The sequence below is a fragment of the Camelus ferus genome, chromosome 17 (assembly GCF_009834535.1).
Source record: "Camelus ferus isolate YT-003-E chromosome 17, BCGSAC_Cfer_1.0, whole genome shotgun sequence".
NCBI classification, from domain to species: domain Eukaryota; kingdom Metazoa; phylum Chordata; class Mammalia; order Artiodactyla; family Camelidae; genus Camelus; species Camelus ferus.
In genome coordinates, this window is record NC_045712.1 from 9,842,083 (window position 1) to 9,862,211 (window position 20,129).

At 44.3% G+C, this 20,129-nt stretch overlaps 1 protein-coding gene across 8 annotated transcripts in view; it reads right to left on the reverse strand.

Annotated features, from left to right (window-relative positions):
• MITF (melanocyte inducing transcription factor) overlaps positions 1-16,376 on the reverse strand; it is a 209,513-nt gene extending 193,137 nt beyond the window's left edge. For 2 of the 8 annotated variants that reach the window (XM_032458092.1, XM_006186542.3), the window contains exon 1: positions 15,943-16,370. In XM_032458092.1, the coding sequence (XP_032313983.1) occupies positions 15,943-16,046 (104 nt within the window). In that variant the 5' untranslated portion in view covers positions 16,047-16,370. Of the gene's footprint in view, positions 1-15,402; positions 15,598-15,942 lie in introns of those variants that run through there. The other 6 variants (XM_014560761.2, XM_032458091.1, XM_032458097.1 and 3 more) reach the window with 6 other exon arrangements.
• Positions 16,377-20,129: the final 3,753 nt, after the last annotated feature.

A 20,129-nucleotide genomic window follows, 5' to 3' on the forward strand; every position in this document is an offset into this window, starting at 1 on the left:
TTATCAACTTATATATAGGTAGAAAACACTTGATTTCTTAAAATACACAATAAGGGCTTCAAAATAGGTGACAGTTAAAGGCAGTCTTCAGTGAATATCAGTTTAAAATATATTTCTCACTTATATAGGAGCTCTTACATTATGTATGATTTCACTTATATGTGAAATTAAAAAAAAATAGAGCTCATAGATACAGAAAACAGAATGGTGGTTGTCAGAGGCAGGTTTGGGGGTGGGTGAAATGAGTGAAGGTGGTCAAAGGGTGCAAAATTTCCAGTTATAAGGTAAGTCAGTCATGGGAATGTAATGTACAGCATGGTGACTCTAGTTAATAATACTGCATTGCAATAAGCAACAAGGGTATACTGTATAGTACAAGCAATTATAGCCATTATCTTGTAATAACTTTTAATGGAATATAATCTGTAAAAATATTGAATCATATTGCTGTACACCTAAAACTAATATAATATTGTGAATCAACTATACTTCAATTAAAAAGTTAAATAAACTGTTTAAAACAAAAAGCCAGAACAGAACAAAACAAAATACCATATTGCATATCTGAAAGTTGCTAAGGGAGTAAATCTTAAAAGTTCTCATCACAAGAAAAAAAATTTTGTAACTATGTACGGTGACAGATATTAACTAGACTTACTGGGGTGACCATTTCCCAACATACACAAATGTCAAATCATTATGCTGTGCACCTGAAACTAACATAATATCATAAAGTCAACTATACCCCAAGAAAAATAGCAATTTTTACATTGATTACATTCTGACTTGGTAATGTTTTGGATGTACTGGATTAAAAAGCATACTACTCGCATTTAATAGTCACTTAAATATATTTCTTCCCCAGGGTAAGTGATGTGACCACCAATAGGCTCTTTTCCTCCTCCAGAAAGAGCTCCTCTGGCCCTTGATGACCTAATCCGGGTTCCATGCCAGCCCTTGGCAGCCACCCATTTGCCAAAAGCAACAGCAATTGAAGATTGACCTTTTTTGTTCACCATTATCTCCTGACTCCACAGTAGACTCAAAAACTATTTACTGAGTATCATTCTACCTCATGGGCAAGGAAAATTTGCCCAAGGATCTTGCAAATAATTCCCAAATCATGACTCTGAGAAAATAAGAGTCGGATTTCTTCACATCAATCCACTGAGACATCCAAGAAATAAACCTACTCTGAAAACTCCCCAAACTGCCTTACCCATTTCCTCTTCCCCTAGTTATGGGTGTCGTCATTCTCAGCTGCAGCCTACACCACTTCATCCTGCTTTCTTGCTCAAATGCAAAGCTCAGATGCCCGTCAGACTGGTCCACTCCTGAGCAACCTTCTCAGGCTTCATTCTGTCCTATGCTCATGAATTCTCCACTGTAAAGCATCTAACTCAATGCATCTTTTGCTTCTGTTTGTGAATGTGTGGGTGGGTGGGTGGTGGGGTGGGAGGTGCTTCAATCACTCAGGAAGAGGAAAACTGTAATTTTCCCTGTTTCTTTATAAAACTCAGGAAAGGAACTGTTTGGACAAGAATTAAATTTCAATTGGTCAGGACAATACTGGAAAAAGGCTGCAAATACTCTGGGAAAAGCTGCCTTGAGAATCCTATATGTGTTTGTATAAATTTATGTTTCTCGTAGAAGATGTCTCCCGTTAATTGGTGATCAAACTAGTTCCCATCCCTCTGCACGCAACAGCTGATAGCTGGAGGAAGTAGTCCAGAAGACTGCTGAGTGACAACCAAGTGTAAGTCCAGGTTGGAAAACTTACTGCATATATCCCAAATATGCGAGAATGGACCACATGGTTGGGGGTTTTAAACTATAGAGAGTCTAATTGTTCTTTATGTACTTAACAGTGACAAAACCCTGGCAGAGTCAGCAGCACCTGCACAGGTGAACCACGTCTTTGATTCTTATATAAACCCCTAAATTCTTACAGCAGTGACACCTGCAGGAGCACCTGGGCGCAGCAGCAGGCAGAGAGCAGCAACAATGCAGGTAGGGCAGCAGGTGTAGCGGAAACCGGGGCATCGGGGACAGCAGCCAGCACCCACTGCACCCTTACTACAGGTGGTAGTCTCACTACCTCACTGCTTCTTCACAGTCATCCAATGCGGCAGGCACCCTCGTTACCCAGGTAACACATCGAAGCTATAAGTGATCATGCACCCACTCATGCGTGCAATGTAATGGGAACTTTCCTCCTGAGAAAGAGGATATCTTCTTCAAGGTATCTGTCTTCAAGGTAACACCCCTTTCTGCTTTCCAGGGATCAGTTCAGCCACAGGTTTTGGGGGGAACTTTGTGAGGCTCAAGCACACCATGCCATCTGATTGTCGTGATGTCACAATGTACACATCTACCAAAGTATCAAGTTACGCACCTAAAATTTACACAGTTCTTACTTGTCAATTATACCTTGATAAAGCTGGAAAAAAGAAAAGCAAGCCATTGCGTTGGTGTGGATAAAAACATTTAAAACTTAGGTTCTAGACTCTAAAATAGCTCTGCATTGCTGCTTGGAGGAGAAAACCCTAGAAAAGTGAAAGATATAAAGATTTTGAGATTCAAGAATACAGGGTATTAGGGCTTATACTGGAGAAACAGAACTGTATCAGGAGGCTGTCTGGTGAAATGTGAAAAGATAAAGCAGGAACTCTCTACAGGCCAAGTTGAAACGTGACAGTTAGGAATGATAGGGAGTCTTGAGGACACCACCGTGGAGCTGAACGGCTACCCTGCATGGTGTTGCAAAACCCCAGTTAGTGCATCTTATTATTTATTCCTCCACCTGGCCATAGTCTATCATTATGATGAAAGGAACCATGCTGATACAGACAGAGATTGTTCTGGGAACAAAAGTAATGCCTTACCTGTAAATAGCACGTGCTATCTCTAAACACCTCCCTGTTAGGCACCCACAGTTCACCACTATTTGACCTGCACCAACTCCCAGAGATCCGGATGCTGATCATCCAGCTGAGGGGTGATTTGGTCCTACTCCGCTTCTCTTCAGTGGGCCCTCTTCTTTTCCTGCTGACTGCCTTGGAGTCCTTTTCTCTTAATAAAAGGATCCAAAACTAAAAATTAATTTCAAGTCCAAAACCTTGTTGGTGCTGGGGACACAGATGGAACCAGAATGAGGGCCTGGTTATGAGGACAAGAGCCAGGCTCTGGGCTGAGCACTTCACCCACGTATTTCTTTTAATGCACACAATTACACTACAACCTAGTTCACACAATTACCCATTCACTCCACTTAGTCCTCTGTTGAAATAAAGGCTACACGAATAACTTGACCAGAGATTTTTTTAAAAAAAAGCCAGTAGGTGGTCAAATTGGAATTTAAGCTAAAATTCCTTTTTACTCTGAAGGTTAAACCCAGAACTCTAGACTTCTTAGACTGGTTAGGGCTCTTAACCAGTTTACAATAAGAACAGATTCTCTGCCAAAGAGCAGCAGGGCTTTTTGTCTGGAGGAGGTCAGCATGCAGCAAAAGGAAAAAATAAAAATAAAAATGCTTGGGTCTACGTGGATTAAACATCAGAGGAGGTCAAGTGTCCTGGTGAGTAAGGATTCCAGCAGTGTCTTACAGGCCCAATTTGCCTGACACAGCACTGGCCCCACCCTGCCCTCTCCAGGACGTGGACAGCCTGGTGAGACTCACAATGAGGGGAACGATCTGTTATGTCAAGACAACCTTACACACAACAAAACAGAGGCTGGCTGGTCGCAGTCACCCCGCCCCTCTGTTTTGGAAGCTCCCACACTCTACAAACTGTCTGGAATTCATTAAGACGGGAAAACAGGCTGACAGTCGTATTTCAAATTTTATTCAGCAGAAGTTTCGTGAAAAACAATTTGGTCATGTGGGCACACTCAAAACCACCATCACCCTGTTTCTCAACCAGATCACTCAGTCAGGTGACTGCAGTGTGCTTCGAGTTCCACACTTCATGAGCCTCCACTAAACTACAACCCTCTGACATCTGGGCCAGGGCTCCTTATGGGAGTAAAGCTAGGTTACTTTACTCAGAGATCACATGTGGACAACCAAGAATCCTACCTGGTTTCACTAACATAAATCTGATGGCTAACCTTCTAGAGGGGATTTTCCTTTTTTTTCTTTTCTTTTTCCTTTTTTTTTTTTTTTTTTTTTGTTTTGTTTATGGAGGTACAGGGATTGAACCCAGGACCTTGTGCATGCTAAGCACGTGCTCCACCACTGAGCTATACTCCTCGCCCCCCCCCCTTTTTTTCCTTAACCAATGAGTAATTACTATCAATGATCGTCTCTGGCCTGACCATAACAAGCAATACCCCAATTTTTTTCTTCACAAAATGTATTCCAATCCACGGTATTTTTCATTCCAAAAGAGTAATACAAAAATAAGTCAATGTGGAGACATAGGATTTATGGTAAAAGCATTAGGGAAGTGGTTTGCAAACTTCCGTGTGTATCAGCACCTCCTCGGGGGCTTGCTAAAAAACAGACTGCTGGGACACCCGCCCACCTCCACCCACCCCTGCCAACACCAACCATTTCTGGTTCAGGAGGTCTGGGGTTGAGTCTGAGAATGTGCATCTTGAACAAGTTTCTAAGTGACACCGAAGCCGCTGCTCTGGAGGCCACATTGTGAAAACCACTGCACTAAGGTGGTGGTGGCGGTGGTGGATACAGTGCTGTTGTCAGAAAGTGGGGTGGTGATTTTAACCAATGAACCGGGAATAGGAAGCCTTGCATAGAGGTGGGATTCAGACAGTGGATCAGCTCAGGCAGTCTCCATTCGGGTGGTAGAAAATCCAAATTAACCATGTTTACTCAGAAAAAGAACTTATTGGTTAAAAAAAAAAAAAAACCAAACAGAAAAGTCTAAGGATCAACCTAACCAAAGGTGGGCACAACTTGATCCAGGAATCAAAACCCTACTACGAGAGCCATGGCAGTGATGGCCAGCTAGCCACCAAAAGGGTGATCTCTTTTCTCAGGCAGAGTTGTTGCTGCCCAGCTAGGGTCTCTAATTCCCACTCCCCAGCCCTGCATCCAGAAAGACATATGAAACTGGTCCTTGGCAAGAGAATTTGAGCAGAAGTGAGGCCTGCCACTTTTGGACCTTAGTTATACCTTATCTTCTTCCTTTCCACCACCAGATACAAAAGATGCCAGGGTTCTAGGGCAAGTGCAGAATCAGAAGACAGAAGGAGCCTGGGTTCTTGATTAGTCACACGGAGGAAAGCCACCTGCCAACCGGGAATTACTACACATATGACCATCGCCTGCCACTTCGTTACAGCAACTAATATTAACCCAATACAAGAACTTAGTTTTTTTCTGCCTCTAAGGTAAGATTTTGTTCTCAAGCAGAACATTTCCCAAGTTCAAGATCAATGGAATTAAAGGGAGACTCTCTTTCTGTTGGCATCCAAACAAATTCCTGGGATTCGTGCTCATTAGTCAACACAGACCTCTCTAAAACATGCTAGAGAAAAGTGCCTAGGCCTGTGTCAAACGCTCCACTCCAAAGCCATGAAACCGAAGCACATGGGCTAAGAATGTGGGGAGAGGCTGTTAAAGGAATTTGAAAAAGTGACTATGGGCAGGCAAAATCAAAATGTCCACTAGGAAACACAGAAGGAAAGGGAAGTTGGCTGCCAGTGAGATGTAGTTAGAAAGATGTCAGGTATATGAACCCAAGAGTGAGAAAAAGGGGATCCCTAGGCCAGCAGAGTGACATGTGACATCTCTGACTCCAAAGACAAACCCCAACTAATTGTTCTTGCCATTCAGCCCGCTGCCATTAAAGCTCACATTTTCATGACTGTGACACTATGAAGTGCCGTCAGACCCTCTGGTTCATTTCTGAATCAACAAGGATTTAAAGCATCCATATGTAATCAGTATCATGAGAACTGCATTCCTAGATGCCATCACTTAGCATTTACACGTCTAGCATTTATCTAGATAAGACATTATTAGTGTTTATCTACTTAAAGACCAGTGGATAAATGACCATGCTAAGGTGATGCAAGCTGTGGTTCCAAAAAGTCTACCTGCCGATTGTCCAGTACACCCCAAGCCAGGGGCCAGTCTCTCACAAGTTGTTCTCCAAGCATACTTCCTTGCAGCAAATGGGCAAACTTTTGTTTGAAATGTCACCAGGAAATCATGGCAATGGCTTGTATTTTTAGAGACTGTTTTATGCAAGCAACTGTAAACCCTTCCTTTAACAATATATAGAAGTTTCAAGAATGCATAGTTAGTGTCATCCTCTTCCCTTGAAAGTAACTGACCCTAGCTGGCCCCTGGTGTGTATATATAAATATAGATAGATAGATAGATAGACAGACAGACAGACAGACACTTACCTACCCAGTCCTTTTGATGGAGAAGGGACTGTTACGATAGCTGTGTGTCTACCCAGGGACTCAATTCTAGAGAACGAGGTCCAGCTGTTTGGGACAAGTGCATGCAAGAGAAACTATGTGGCTGCATCTCATTGAGGTGCCCTGGTACACTTTATAAGGTCTGTGCTGGGTTCCAAGTTAAAGCGGAAAACCATCCTTAGGATTTCTGTGTGCTTTTCCTTTCATCAAGTTTCAAATCTCTAGTCATAAAAATAAAATGTATGTATTGAAAACCACACTTTCTACACAGCGAAAAAAAAATGTGACAATGAATACATGTATGTTCATGTATAACTGAAAAATTGTGCTCTACACTGGGATTTGACACAACATTGTAAAATGACTGTAACTCAATTTAAAAAAAAGTAAAAAAAAAAAAAAAAGAAAAGAAAAGAAAACCACACTTTTTGGAACCAGTTAGTATTTAGGAACATATTACAATAAAGGTACCAAAGTAAATATACAGTGTTTCTATCTGCCAATTATTTCCTAATTTCACATGGTTTATAACCTCAACCATCAGGCTAAATAAATCTTCTCTGCCTCTAATCTTCCTCCCATGGAAGTCAAGCTTCCCAGAAGGAAAACCTATCCTACAAACAACAGCTATACGTGCTCCTAACAGTGGGGATGACTTGACCACTTCTCATCTGCCCTTGACCACGTGGGAAAACAGGGGAAAGGGTATGAGTGATTCAGCAAGTTATCCGAGTCTGGGGCAGAGGCGGGGTGGGGAGGGCACAGGCCACAGACGCCCTCCTGAAATTGCGCAATAACCCACAATCTTCTTATAGAAAGGCATGATTCTACCGGGGCCTTCCGCAAACCTGCATGTGGACCAAGATTTTTCCTTTGGAAAGTGCCCGCTCCATGGGCCCTTGAATCAAAGAACACAGCTCCTGAAATTTGAATGCCTTGAAGATCTGTTTCATAAAATGGTTGAATCAAACACGCCATTGCCTGTGGATGTCAAGGCTGATGAAAGCTGGAAGTGGTGAGTAGGAGGAGAGGCTACTTCTTTCTCCCTTCGCCACCAACTCTGACATTTTCACATCAGTGTAGACAGGAAGCGTGTGATCTAGGGGCTGAAACACAGGACTGGAGTCAGGAGTTCTACAGGGGTCATTTGTTTGTGGTGTGTGTGTGTATCTGGCTAAGTCAAACTTGAGCTTTACTTTTTAATCCTAGGTGACTTGAACCTCTCCTTTGTGCCAAAAAGTAACTCCAAATGCAGCCAAAAACCATTCCTGAACTAAATGTAAGGGAAGTAGGGCCAGACATGAATGATCTCAATGCAACAACAGTGACATGGGCAAGGGGACAATTTGAGTAAGATGATCCTGGCGCAAAGAAAGGATAATAAAAATAACATGACCCATCTCCACGTTTACTCCAGGGTTAGATTTGTGAAGACAAACATTAATCTCTGACTCACTCTACAATAGGAAAACACTTAAGACCAAGTTATAAACACAGGGAAAATTAACGTCTGTATTTCTTTCTCCACTATTCACATATTACCTTAAAATTATCTTAAACCAGTCCTACATGTCATCTTGAGCAGCTACTGTTAGCTGTTTTACATTCATTACCTTTATCTTCAAAGCAGTCTTGCAAGGTAGCTAATGCTCAATTTTAAGAGGAGGGAACTCAAGTTCAGAGAGGTTGGCTAATTTCTCCAAAGTCACACAGCCAGTGAGGGGTAGCACCAAGATCTCACTTTTAATTCAGATAGTCAGTGCCTCAAAAACACTTTGTCCATGAGGCCATTCCTAAAGACCCATCCAATAAAGCCCCTTGTTTCCCAGTCACACTCTGTCAATATTCTATTTCGTTTTCATTGCACCAAAACGTATCTTGCTCATCTATTTGGTTTGTTATTAGCTGTGCACCCCCACCTCCAAGATGGGAGCACTATGCTGGCCAGGAGCCAGTCTGGTTCTACTTTTGACTCTCTATGGCCAGCACAGAGCTGACACAGTATAGGCACTTACAGGGAGAGAAAGGAGGAAGGGAAGGAAAAGAAAAACAAATGAACCCAGGTCCTTCTCACCCCAAAGTTATACTGCCTCTGCTGAAAGTGACTGAGGGATGTTTTAGAAGCAACTTGGGGAGGACAACTGGGGCTCAGAATTCTGAGGTACCATTTATTTCCCGGTGTGTCTTATTCTCACCATTATCTCACCACTCCCCAAAGCACTCCATCCCCATCAGCCTGTCCTCGTTCAGCTTCTGGCTCCAACAGGAAACAGCCAGTGGGCCACCACCTGTGACATACTCCAAACAGTGCCCAGTGCTTGAGAAGCCCCGGAAATGTTGGCCATTGAAGGGAAGAGCCCCATTGTTCTGAATTTCAGGGCAGATGTCTCCTGTGAACACTCCGAAGGTGTACATCCTCACTCTTCATAGCGTGTGTGAAAGACCACGGGAGGGAGGGATGCAGCGAAGAAATAGAAGCCACATTTAAGACCCAACCTAGAGGAGTGGAGAGCCTAGTCCTCCTCCCCAGGTCCTCAGGAACAGAACAGGAGACGTGGGAATTTCAACAGAGATCCCAGACCTGCCTGCAGGTCTTCCTGCCCTCTGCGCTCACCTGCCTCAGGACAGATGCAGACTTCATGGTTTGCTGCAATTCCTTGCCCTGGAGTACACAATGTTCACCAGACTCGCAGAAATCTCCTTATAAACTCCAAACTTGTCTTTCCAATATCAAAAGCCTACGGTGACTGCATTGACTATCTCTGACCTGCCTTCTTGATTATTTTCTCCAAATAATGCATATCTGGAAACGAGTCAAACATATTTTTATAATTTACCCCGATGAGACAAACCTAACAGCAAAGTACATTTTATACCTAAAGCCCCCACACAAGACAAATGAAACTCTTGCTTACTGTCCTTGAAAACTGACCAAACAACAAAAAAAATCTAGCCAAAGGGGTATTTTTCCTATTATTTATCCTAATAACTGCCAGTTCTGAAACAAAGCAGTTGGAGGGAGAAATTTAGTAACTTTGATTTGTCCCAAGATACATTTTTTTACACTGAGGTCCTATTCCTGACAGTAAGCACATGTGACCTGTTCTAAAAAAAGGATATTTTCCACTTCTTGCACAACTGGAGCAGATATAAACATCAGCCTGTGCAAACGGCACTGCAGAACTCAAAGGGAATTAAACACACACACGCTTAAATAATTCTATAAATAGGAGTACTCGGGAAAAGGAAATCTCCAATAACACATGAAACCAACACTTAGAATCCCACTTTAGTCAAGTTTGCCACCTAATCATACCACACAACTAATCTGCATAATAAGATCTGAACATCTGCCAGGTTAAGGCACGTCAATCTTGTCTGTTTTGCTTTGGGTGCGTAATTCTGCACATGCTTTAGTGTTGTTAGGAGGAGGGGGAAACTACGATGAGGGTAAAGGAGAAGAGAAGGACTAGCTATTACTTACCAACATGAGCTATGCATCCGCAAAGCCCTTTTACACATTTTATCTCAATTTTAAAACTTCTACTACCAACTCTAAGAGGACGGTTCTACTGATCCCACTTTACAGGTAAAGAAATCTAGACTCGAAGAGGCTAAGCGTCTTGTCTTGAACGCGGGCACAGCATTTAGTAAGCATGGCTACTTCTGGGCCTGTCCATGTGCATTCAGTTTCTGCCCTCACCCCCACCCCCGGGTGCTCGCAGACCACGAGGAAGAGCCGGGACTCTGGTTAGAAGTTTAAAAGGCAACCAGAAACCCTAAAAGTCTATTTTAAGATTATGCCCTCCAAGGCGTCTAACGTTTTATTTAATGCTGTAGAGAAAGATGTTTGATTATCACTCGACCTTCAAGGCCAAACTCAAATAATCATTACTCATTCACGACACTGCCCCACAATTTCCCTTCCCATATTAAATTCCCATTGCTGATGCCTGACCCTGATGGTGATCACACTCCGTCTTGTATGTGTGGCTGGGTCCCCCATGTTCTGCTTCCCTCCTCCCACTGGGGCGAGTTTTGGAGAAGGTACAGGTACAGGATCTCCCACAAGCAGGCACGGTGCCTTTCACAGGGAGGTACAGATTAGTGGATGAGAGTGCAGGGCAGAGCCAGACAGCCTCCGTGTAAACCTGGGCCCATCTACTGGCCAAGCGTCAGTCCTGAACCTTCTCTGTAAAATGACAATAACGAAAATACACACAGCCAAGGTTGAATTGAGAATTCACTGCGTTCATACAAGTAAAATGGTCAGAATCATCCCCGGTATCTAATAAATACCGCATGAATGTTAACCTGTTCTTAAAATTAACATTATTATTCTTATTTATTACTCTCATCTCATGCAGGTTTTGCAAGATTAAGTTAACAAGTATAAAAACGCTTAGAACAGTGACTCAGTATGGCGATAAATGTTAGCTGTGTTTACTGGTATTAATTTGCATGTACTCATCAGACATGTGTTGAATATGAATTTGCATGTATGTGCTGATGCCACCACGACTGCCTTTTTTTTTTTTTAAGACCAGCACAAAGAACTGTTAAGGACTGGATCAAAGTTATAAAATGCAAAAAGTCTATCTCCAACACCTCATTAGGAGGAAAGCAAAAAAGAATTTACTAAAATTGTGGTAATTTTATTGCATAACAACACTGGCCTTAGAAAAGAAAGCCAGAGGCAACAAATGCAAACACTTTCTGGAAAGTTAGGACTCACTGCTAAGTAATAAAGAAATAACAACAGAAACAACATCTGCTAACATTTAGCGAGCACTTACTATCAGCCCAGCACCATGCTAATACTTTCCTGTAGTCAAAGTCACAGCTAATGTCCTTAAGACCCCTCGGAGGCAGGCCCCCATTTGCCAGATGCTGAAACTGAGGTTAGAGGTCACCCAGCCTCCCCAAGGTCACCTCGCTTGTGAGAGACAGACAGACATGCCAGAACAATGCTTTTAATCTTCAAGCAAAGTAGTTCCCTGAAGATTGGACAAGCAGAAAAATCAAGAAAACTTTCAGAAATCAATAAAAGATGGGCAGTTTTGTTTTGCCAAGAATGGATTATCATTTCATAAACGAAAGGGTATTTTTAATAGGAAGATGGGAGGGGAAAACCTCAGAATAAATCCAAGAAATAAATGGCAGTGGCCTTACACAGAAACATGTGCGTGCGACACAACCGTCTTTTTCTTTCTCATTTCAACACGAACCTGCAGCAAGTTCACACGCCTGCTCTTTGAATCGGCATTCAGGAACCACTGCTTTATCTTATTCTGCCATTACAAACCTATTCCCACTTCTAATTTGCAGGAGGTTAAACAACAGTTAGCTAAACCATTAGTAACACTTGGAGAAGAGGAGAAACTGGAATTAGATTAAGCCAATTCTGAAGTGTGTCCAGGAAAAGGGCATTAACAGCTACAAAGCCAAAGAATTTAGCACTGAAGTCAACGAAACAAAAGAACAATGAACCTGAAAGATGCTACCATATTTGTAAATGTTTTTTCAGGACCCAAAGCTGTACAGAGAGTCCCTTTCCTGCCAGGAGCCCATTCAATGGTCAGAGCCTGACCCTGACCTGCCTGTGTGAATTCTGAGCTCAGCCCTGATATTCCGCACTTTTCCTCCACCACACACAATTCAGGGTTCATTCCCAGGAAAACCCACAAAGGTTTCAAAAACCTTTTGGGAGGAATCAAACTGCAAACAGTCCCTCATTAGGACTTTTTCTCATAGCGTGTGTATTCCCACGACACAGCTTCACCAGGCAATGTCACCAAGATGGGGTCCCCATCACCTAAATCCCCCAGCCTCATAGTCATAAAGGCCAGGAGGTCTAATCTGGGTCAGGAATGAAAATGTCTTTCCTCAGCAAACACCTGCACATCTGAGCTCAAATGAAGAATATATAAACTTCTCTTTGGAAAGACCCTGGTGGATAGCCATTTAAAAAAAAAAAAAAAGGGCAAGGTTGAATGCAAAAACCAGAACAAAATGCTTCATCCTCAGTGGGATTCGAAGGGAGAAAACAACACACACTCAAATGACAAACGATCACTGGGCCAGGCATCATTCTAGACCAATCACTCTGAAGCAAGGGTGAGTCTGCCCCCCATGGACATTTGGTGGTGTCTGGAGACATTCTCGGTTATCATACCTGGGGGAGGGGTGCTACTGGCTTCTGGCAGGTTGAGGCCAGGGATGCTGTTAAACATCCTGCCATGCCCAGGACAGCCCCCACAGCAAAGAACAATCTGCCATGCCCAGGACAGCCCCCACAGCAAAGAACAATCCGGCACAAAATGTCAACAGCACTGAGATTGAGAAATTCTGTTCTAGGCTCTGGGGACACCACAGAAAACAAGGAAGAGACAGAAACCCGTGTCCCCTTGGACCCTGCAGTCTAGCGTAAAGAAATATATCACAAACATGACACATTAGGAAACTATAGACTAGGACATAATGTAAATGCTGTGGGGAAAATAGAGCAGGGGAAGGAATAGTTTGGAGGGAGAGCCACTGTACACAGCACGCTCAAGGTAGGCTTGGCGAGAAGGACATGAAGTGGGTCGGGGAGGGAGCTCTCTGGACAGAGGAACCAGCAAGTGCAACATACAAAGGTCCTGGGATGGAGGGGCCTGGAGTGTTCCAGGGATGGAGAGGTGACCAGCTGGAGCAGAGGGAGCTGTGGGAGTGGCAGCAAGAGACACACTCAAAGCTGACAGGGAGCCTGCCCATACTGTCTGCCTTGTACCATTTTAAGGGTCTGGAGTTTTATCAAAACTAGGAGCTACTGGAGGGACTTGAGGAGAGAGTGTGACACATTGTAACACAGGGCTTCTCAACCTCCCCAGTGACAATTTGGGCTCAGATAATTCTCCACTGTGGGGTTGACCTGTGCACTGGAGAAAGTTTAGCAGCATCTCTGGCCCTGACTTACCAGAAGCCAGCAGCAACCCCCATCCATTGTGACAACCAAAAATGTCTCTGCCAAATGACCCTGGGCAGGGGTAGGAGGGGAAGGGGGTGAAAATCACTCCTAGGCTGAGAACCAGTTTTAACAGAAACATTGCGGCTTCTCAGTTGCAAATCCAGTAAAAGCTGGTAAGGATAGAGGCAGACCAGGTTAAGAGACAATCACCCAGGCGAGGACTGGTAGCAGTTTGGACCAGAGTGGTAACAGAGGAGCTGGGGACGAGTGGGCAGATTCTAGACATATTTTCAACTCCAAGAGACAACCCAGAGAATTTAACTAGATAGAACAAATAGCTACAGCAGTCTTTACCTTCCAATTTCAACTTTTTCCAACCCAGACTTATAAGAAGGGTGGTGCCCCGGCAGAGACTTCAGACAAAAAGCCACAAGGAGGGCCCTGAACAAGTTGCCCTTGTAAAGTTGCACAACAGATGTCGATGACAATACGTTAGACAACTGTGGAAAACAGTACTATGGGGAAATTTTGCCAACCCCATATATTTATTCACAGATTTTATTTCACTGGTTTATTTCAAAGAGCATGTGTCTGCTCCAGAGACAAGCTTTACAACTTTTTTAATTTAGCCTTCCTTTGCATACTGGTTCTGCCCCGCACCTGCTTCTAGCTTCAACATGTGAAGCCATCGCTTCCCACGTCCCCACATTTTCCCTTACACGTGCAAGCTAGCTCCTGAGGATGTTCAACCCTTGCAAGTCATTTTTTGCCGACTCTGAAAAAGAACAGGCCCCAGTCCTCCAACACGAGTTTCATGGCATGTATGTGGGTTTTTCCAGATGGCATTTTCCTCACTCTCTCAAACTCATTTAATGTTATGTATCAGCTACCATCAAAAATGTTCCAAACAGTCCGGTTAATTCATTTCTTTCAGGACTACACACACACACACACACACACACACACACACTTCCTCCCTCATTCTGGCCATGTAAGCATTTGCTTATAGAAGCAAAAGCAGAGACTGCTCGGTAAAACACTGGTCCCTTCAGCCGAATGCAGATAAAGCCCCAGTGAGCATAGCCAACAATACCCTTTACACACTATTACTCCAAACCCCCAAGCCCCAACACACACGATCTATGCTCACACACAAAACAGCCATTATGAAGTGAAACCACCAACTAAAGGCTGGTTCGATGCCTCTAACTGCATAGGAGGTTTCTGTCCAATCTCCGTTAAATATCTGCAAAGAGGCTGCTTCAGCCACCCAGCAGTGGGTGTGCTGTTCCCAGATTTTCCTCCCCAAAGTGGATTCAGAGTCTGACACAGCCCTGAAGGAAACAAACTTAACTGCACTTCTGCCTAGAACAAGGACCGGCCCCGTGCACCCCAGAAGCTAAGATCACACCACCTCACTCCTGATTCAGTTATCCCTCTTCATTCACCCTGATTTCTGGACCCTCTCTGCCTCTGCCAGCGGGGACCTTCACCCAGTCCCTACCCACAGTGAGGGGCAAGCAGGAAGGTTTGAGATGGGTGCAGAGGCACTGCTGAAACTTCCAGTTACAGCCTCATCTAATCTCACAACTGAGAGGGGTGGAAATAAACCTTCTCTACTCACAGCCTCAAATGACCATCTCCCTCTTAGTAAACATTGGGTATGTCCAGAGTGGCCAGAGGACAGAGAAAGTAAGACACCCAAACCCTCCCGACGGACAAGTGGGAATGGAGGTAGCATAGGAAGGGGGCACTAGGGGTGGAAGAGGCACCAGATGAGCAGGTGTCTTCACTCCTCTCCCCAAAAGTTTTTCAAGTCCCCAGAGAATTAAACACGTGTCTCTGCCAAACAGAGGACACTCCCCAAACCCTCCAATCCCAAAGCTCTTTCTCCTCCAGGGAAGGCCTGGATTTGAATGGGACCCTATAGCCCAGGGAGTTCAACCTGGACGAGGAGACACGCCCACCCCGCTCCCCACGCCCTCACCCCCTCCCCTCCACCCCGCGCTCAGGTGCTGCGGTTGGGAAGGTGAGAGGCGGGGCTCCGGAAATCTCACCTGGAGGCGGCTGGGGCGTGTTTTCCCAGAGGGGCCGGACTCCTATGAGGCAACAACACAGGACCTAACTGCTTCCCACGAATGTCGCGCTCAATCCACCCTAAGCTCTCCCTCTCCAAGTCCTCAGCCTGCTGGGACCTTCAGAAAAGAGGTTCACCTGAACTCATTTTTTTCCCTCCTTCCCACCTGGACAGCGTCCCGGCCCGGCGCTCCTCCTCCCCCCACCTCAGCGCCAGGGCGCTCCCCAGCCCCCACACGCTATCAGCAGCTGGTATCCCCAACCAAGGGTCCCCTCGCCAGCGCGGGCCGTCCCGAGCTGCCCACCGCGCCCCCAAAGTGCGCTCGAGCGGAGCCCCCCGGAGGCGCACCGACCCAGCGGGCGCGGCCCCCAACTGCGGGGAACAGTTCGCCCTCTGCCCCGGGGCAAGGGCACGGGGTCCTTGTCCCAGAGCCCGAGCGAGCGGCTTTCCTTGCCCCAGCGTGCGAGGCGCGGGGTCCCCCAGCCGCCCGCCGCTCCTCCCTCCAGCTGTCACCACTCACCTGCTCTTCAGGGGTTGACTTTTGAGTTCGTAATAGGTTTTGGGCTCTTCGTGAAACTCCTCCCCGACTTCGAAATCCGGCACGATCCCCGATTCCGACTGCATGGCTCTCGCTTCCCGTCCTCCCACTGCTCCAAAAGAAAACCCAGCCCGGGGGCGGAGGGAAGGTGACGGGGCCTGGGTCCCCGGAGCGGTGCGCCCCCGCGCAGTGCAGAGCTCAGCCCGCTGGCCCGTGCGCTGCCACCCTCTCCGGCGCCGGGAGTTTACACTCGCACCCCGGCGGGAGGGGCGGCTGCCTGGCGCCGCCTGGGATCTGTAGTCCCCTCGGAGCGGGACAATCCCGGCTCGCCAGGGGGGCTGCTCTCCCGAAAACTACAACTCCCAGAAGGCCAAGCAAGGGCAGCGGCAACGTGGTAGACACCGCTAGTGCAACTCCTGTTTGGATTCATTGTCAATGTCAGCAGCTCCTCTCCCTCCGCTCTCTCCACTTGCTTCAAGGGTACAGACTTGGCTATTTAATATTAATAAGAACGGACTCAGCCCTACTCTCCTACCATCACTCCTCCTCCCAGCTCACACATTCGCGAGGGCACGCCAAGTCTTTATTAAAAAAAAAATTAAGTGAAGATTTTGGCACTAGAAAGTTTCAGCCTGAAAAGCCTCCCTTAAAGTAAAAAGACTTCCTATCAGGCTTCATGCTTCCCAGCGCTGCTGCGACAAATTAACTTGTCCTCGGACTGGAACAGGGTGGAGGAACTTCCCTTCACTTTGTACCTAAAACATTACTGTAGAAAGTGTTCTTGTGCGTTTCTTTTCCATAAGTAACTCATTCTGGGCTTTTACAATACTATTCATCCAGTGGAATAGCTCTTTTCCTTTATCCAATTAACCACTTCTAATCTAAAGCGGCACTTAAAAGGTTCGGTTAATTTAAAAAGGCACAGTTAGAAAACGGCGTCGTCACTGTCTGCTTTTAATTTCTCAGTTGGCTGCGAGTTCAAATGAGATTGTCCTAACATTTCAGAGGTGAAATTGGGGAGCACATAAACTGTGCAAGTGTCAACCCCCGCCCCCCAACCTGAGCTTCCCCGTACTCAGGTAACAGATTAACAGGCACTGTTGTGGCTCATATTCCTTCTTTTAAAAGTGTCTTGAGGCATCAGGAAAGAAACAAGAGTCTTAGGGGGTGGCTCTTACAGTTCTAAGACCCACAGTTGAAATCCCGAGTCCTTCTCGAAAGTGCTGTGTAATCGTGGGTATATCACTTGATTCCTAGAAGCCTCCCATTTCTTCATCTATAAGAGGAGGTTGGCAAACTTGTTTTTTGGAGATGTTGCAAGGCCAAATGCAAGAGAGTGATTTGTAACCTATAAAAAATGCTGCTCAATGGTCATTCTTTTATTTATTAGCTCTTGAAGATAATCCTTTCAGACTTCTTTCAGTTTGTCCTTTCAAAAGCAGTAAACTAAATGATCATCCTACGAGAAAAACTATTAAGGAGGCTAGACTAATGATTGGTCATCTCCTAAGAGCTGGCTGTTTGCTTGTTTTGCCTCAGATGAAATATTTTAATTTCACATTAATTTCTTACCATTAAAATATGATAGAACCTCAACACTGCAGAGAAAAACAGGCTTTCTGTGCTCATGAGTGTGGGATCCCAGATTTCTTGATAGACATACTGCTGGAAATTAGACTTTAAAAGTAAAAAAAAAAAAAAAAAAAGGTGTTACTCTCTGCCAGAAGGAAGAGGAAGGAGTAAAACATGGAAGAAACATGGAGTCTAAACTCCTAGTCTCATCTTTCTCAACTGCAGGTGGCTGGAATGTAGTAGGCGGGGTTGATTATCATAGTAACTTGGGGGTATTGGAGGCAGTTAAGGGGTATGGGCCTAAGATGCTACCCATCTGTCTTGTCCAGAATCATTGGTACTCGCATTGAGAAACACCAGAGTCTTCTTAATCTTAGGTTCAGCAGAAGCCTTTTACTCTGAGGAAGGCTATAGACCCTCTCTCCAGGAAACATAGATGAAAACAAGATTCTTGTGCTCAATGTTGGTCTGTTGATCTTTGAAGTCTATCAAGGACTTCAAGTTAGAACTGCAGTTTATAACCTCTTTAGACCTGTAATGAAACAGTCCATTTTGCCATTCTTTTTGCCATTATATCCAACAGTGACCAGCTAGACCTAAGGGACCAAATCCCAAGGGGAAACAAACTTTCAAGAAAGCTAAGACACCTGAACTTAGCTCCAACTAAGCATTTTCCACAGAGATCCCTTGACACAGAGCTCTAGCTGAGCTTGCCCTGGGGTACACACAGATAGCTGTTATTTTTTTCCCTGCACCTATTCTTCTGATCTCATCTTACTCTCAGTTCAGGAAATTTTCTCTTCCATTACCTCTGTCAGGGTTATCAGTTATGGTGTCATCTGCTACCCAGGGATAGTGGGTGTGTGACCTAATCCTGACCAACCAGTGGGCCCATTTTCCTAGCCATGGTGATTTCACGAGGGATGGACCCAGGACCCTAACATGACTAGCAGTCCTCCCTGGAACTTTTCTTTTAGGGCAACTGGGAAAGATTGTCTAATTCTTGGAAGCACAGTGCTGAAAGGAAGGAAACCTAGAGCTTATTACTTATGGCCACATAGTGAAGCTGATCAAAAAGAAGAGAGAGGGAGATAAGATCAACCATCGAAGAGAAGCAGAAACAAGCAAAACTGAGAAACAGAAAACAACAATAACATTGTCCCAGCTCCCTGTTCAGCCATACTTGAACTCAGAGATCCTTGGGCTTTTCATATATATGAACCAAAAAATTTTCTTCTTTCGGCTGGAACTTTTGGTTTAGGCTTCTCTCAGTTGCAACCAAAAGAGCTTTGAGTAATCACCCTAAAGATCTTTTACTCCTACTAATGGACAATTTTCTGTGGGCTGCCACACCATTAATTCATGTAACCAAAAGTTGGCCACCTGGTAGATGGCCCCTGTAATCCCCCTTCATTAGTGAATTGAACCCTAGGAGCAGATACCTCTTCTTTAAAAGGTGATAAAAGTCAAGCTCCATACATTTCTACCAAGGACTATGCCTATTAAAAGCACAAAAGCAACGGCCAATGATTATAATTATTTTCATTAATAATATAACCTATATTTATGTAATACTTTACTTTTTTACACATGCACCTCTTATTGGAGCACATAAAAATCCAGTAAGGATAGACAGGCAAGGGTCCCCATTACAGTATGCACTGAACATGCACTGATTATGAACATAGTGTTGTGTTAGGTACCCAGACTACAAGAATGTAGTTGATTTCCTCCCTCTCCTTCAAGAGGCTCAAAGTCCAGGAGTTGAATAAAGGCTTGTAACACAATGAGAAACCACACCCGAGGCAGCAAATGTTAAGCAGCAGATAATGGGTGTGTGATTTATACTTTTATGTTCATTTAGCTAAACAACTATTTGTGGAGCCCCTACTGTGTGCCAGCCACATTATGTGCTAGATATGGGGGAAATGGCAGTGACGAGCCACCTGTACTCCCTGCACCCAAGATGTGGTCCTTGCCTTTTTTGGAATAGGAATGAAAATGATTTCATGGATAAATAAAGTGATAGATAGGTAGATCCTACAACTGTCTGAAAAAGGAGAAACCACTGAGCAGGAAAGAGATGAATTCTTGGAGAAGTGACAAAGCTACATCAAGAGAGCATAAAAGAGAGAAAGGAAGGAATGAGGGAAGGAATGAAGGAAGGAAGAAAAGAAGGGGAAGGAAGGAAGAAAGAAAAATCTAGGACATAAAATATGAAAAGTACCACCAATATACAGAAAAAAAAAGAGAGAGAAATTTAATAATACCACAAGGATGTAATCAGACAAACCCAGAAATTGAGAAATTCTACAAGACATTGAGAAATCTTCAAAAAATAAATATGAAATAGCATGAATTAAAGGGGAAGGAGGAACTGCTATAGATTTTTTAAAGATTTAGAAGTCATATTAGGTATGTGAATGATATCTCAATTTAAAAAAATGAATTGAGAAAAAAGAGACATATCACTCAAATACATTTTGTAGACTTTATCTGAGTTCTGATTTGAACAAACTGAAAAAGGATGATCAATAAATAATCCAATGCAAAATCTGTGAAGCTTGGATTTGAATATAAATGGTAATATAAATGTA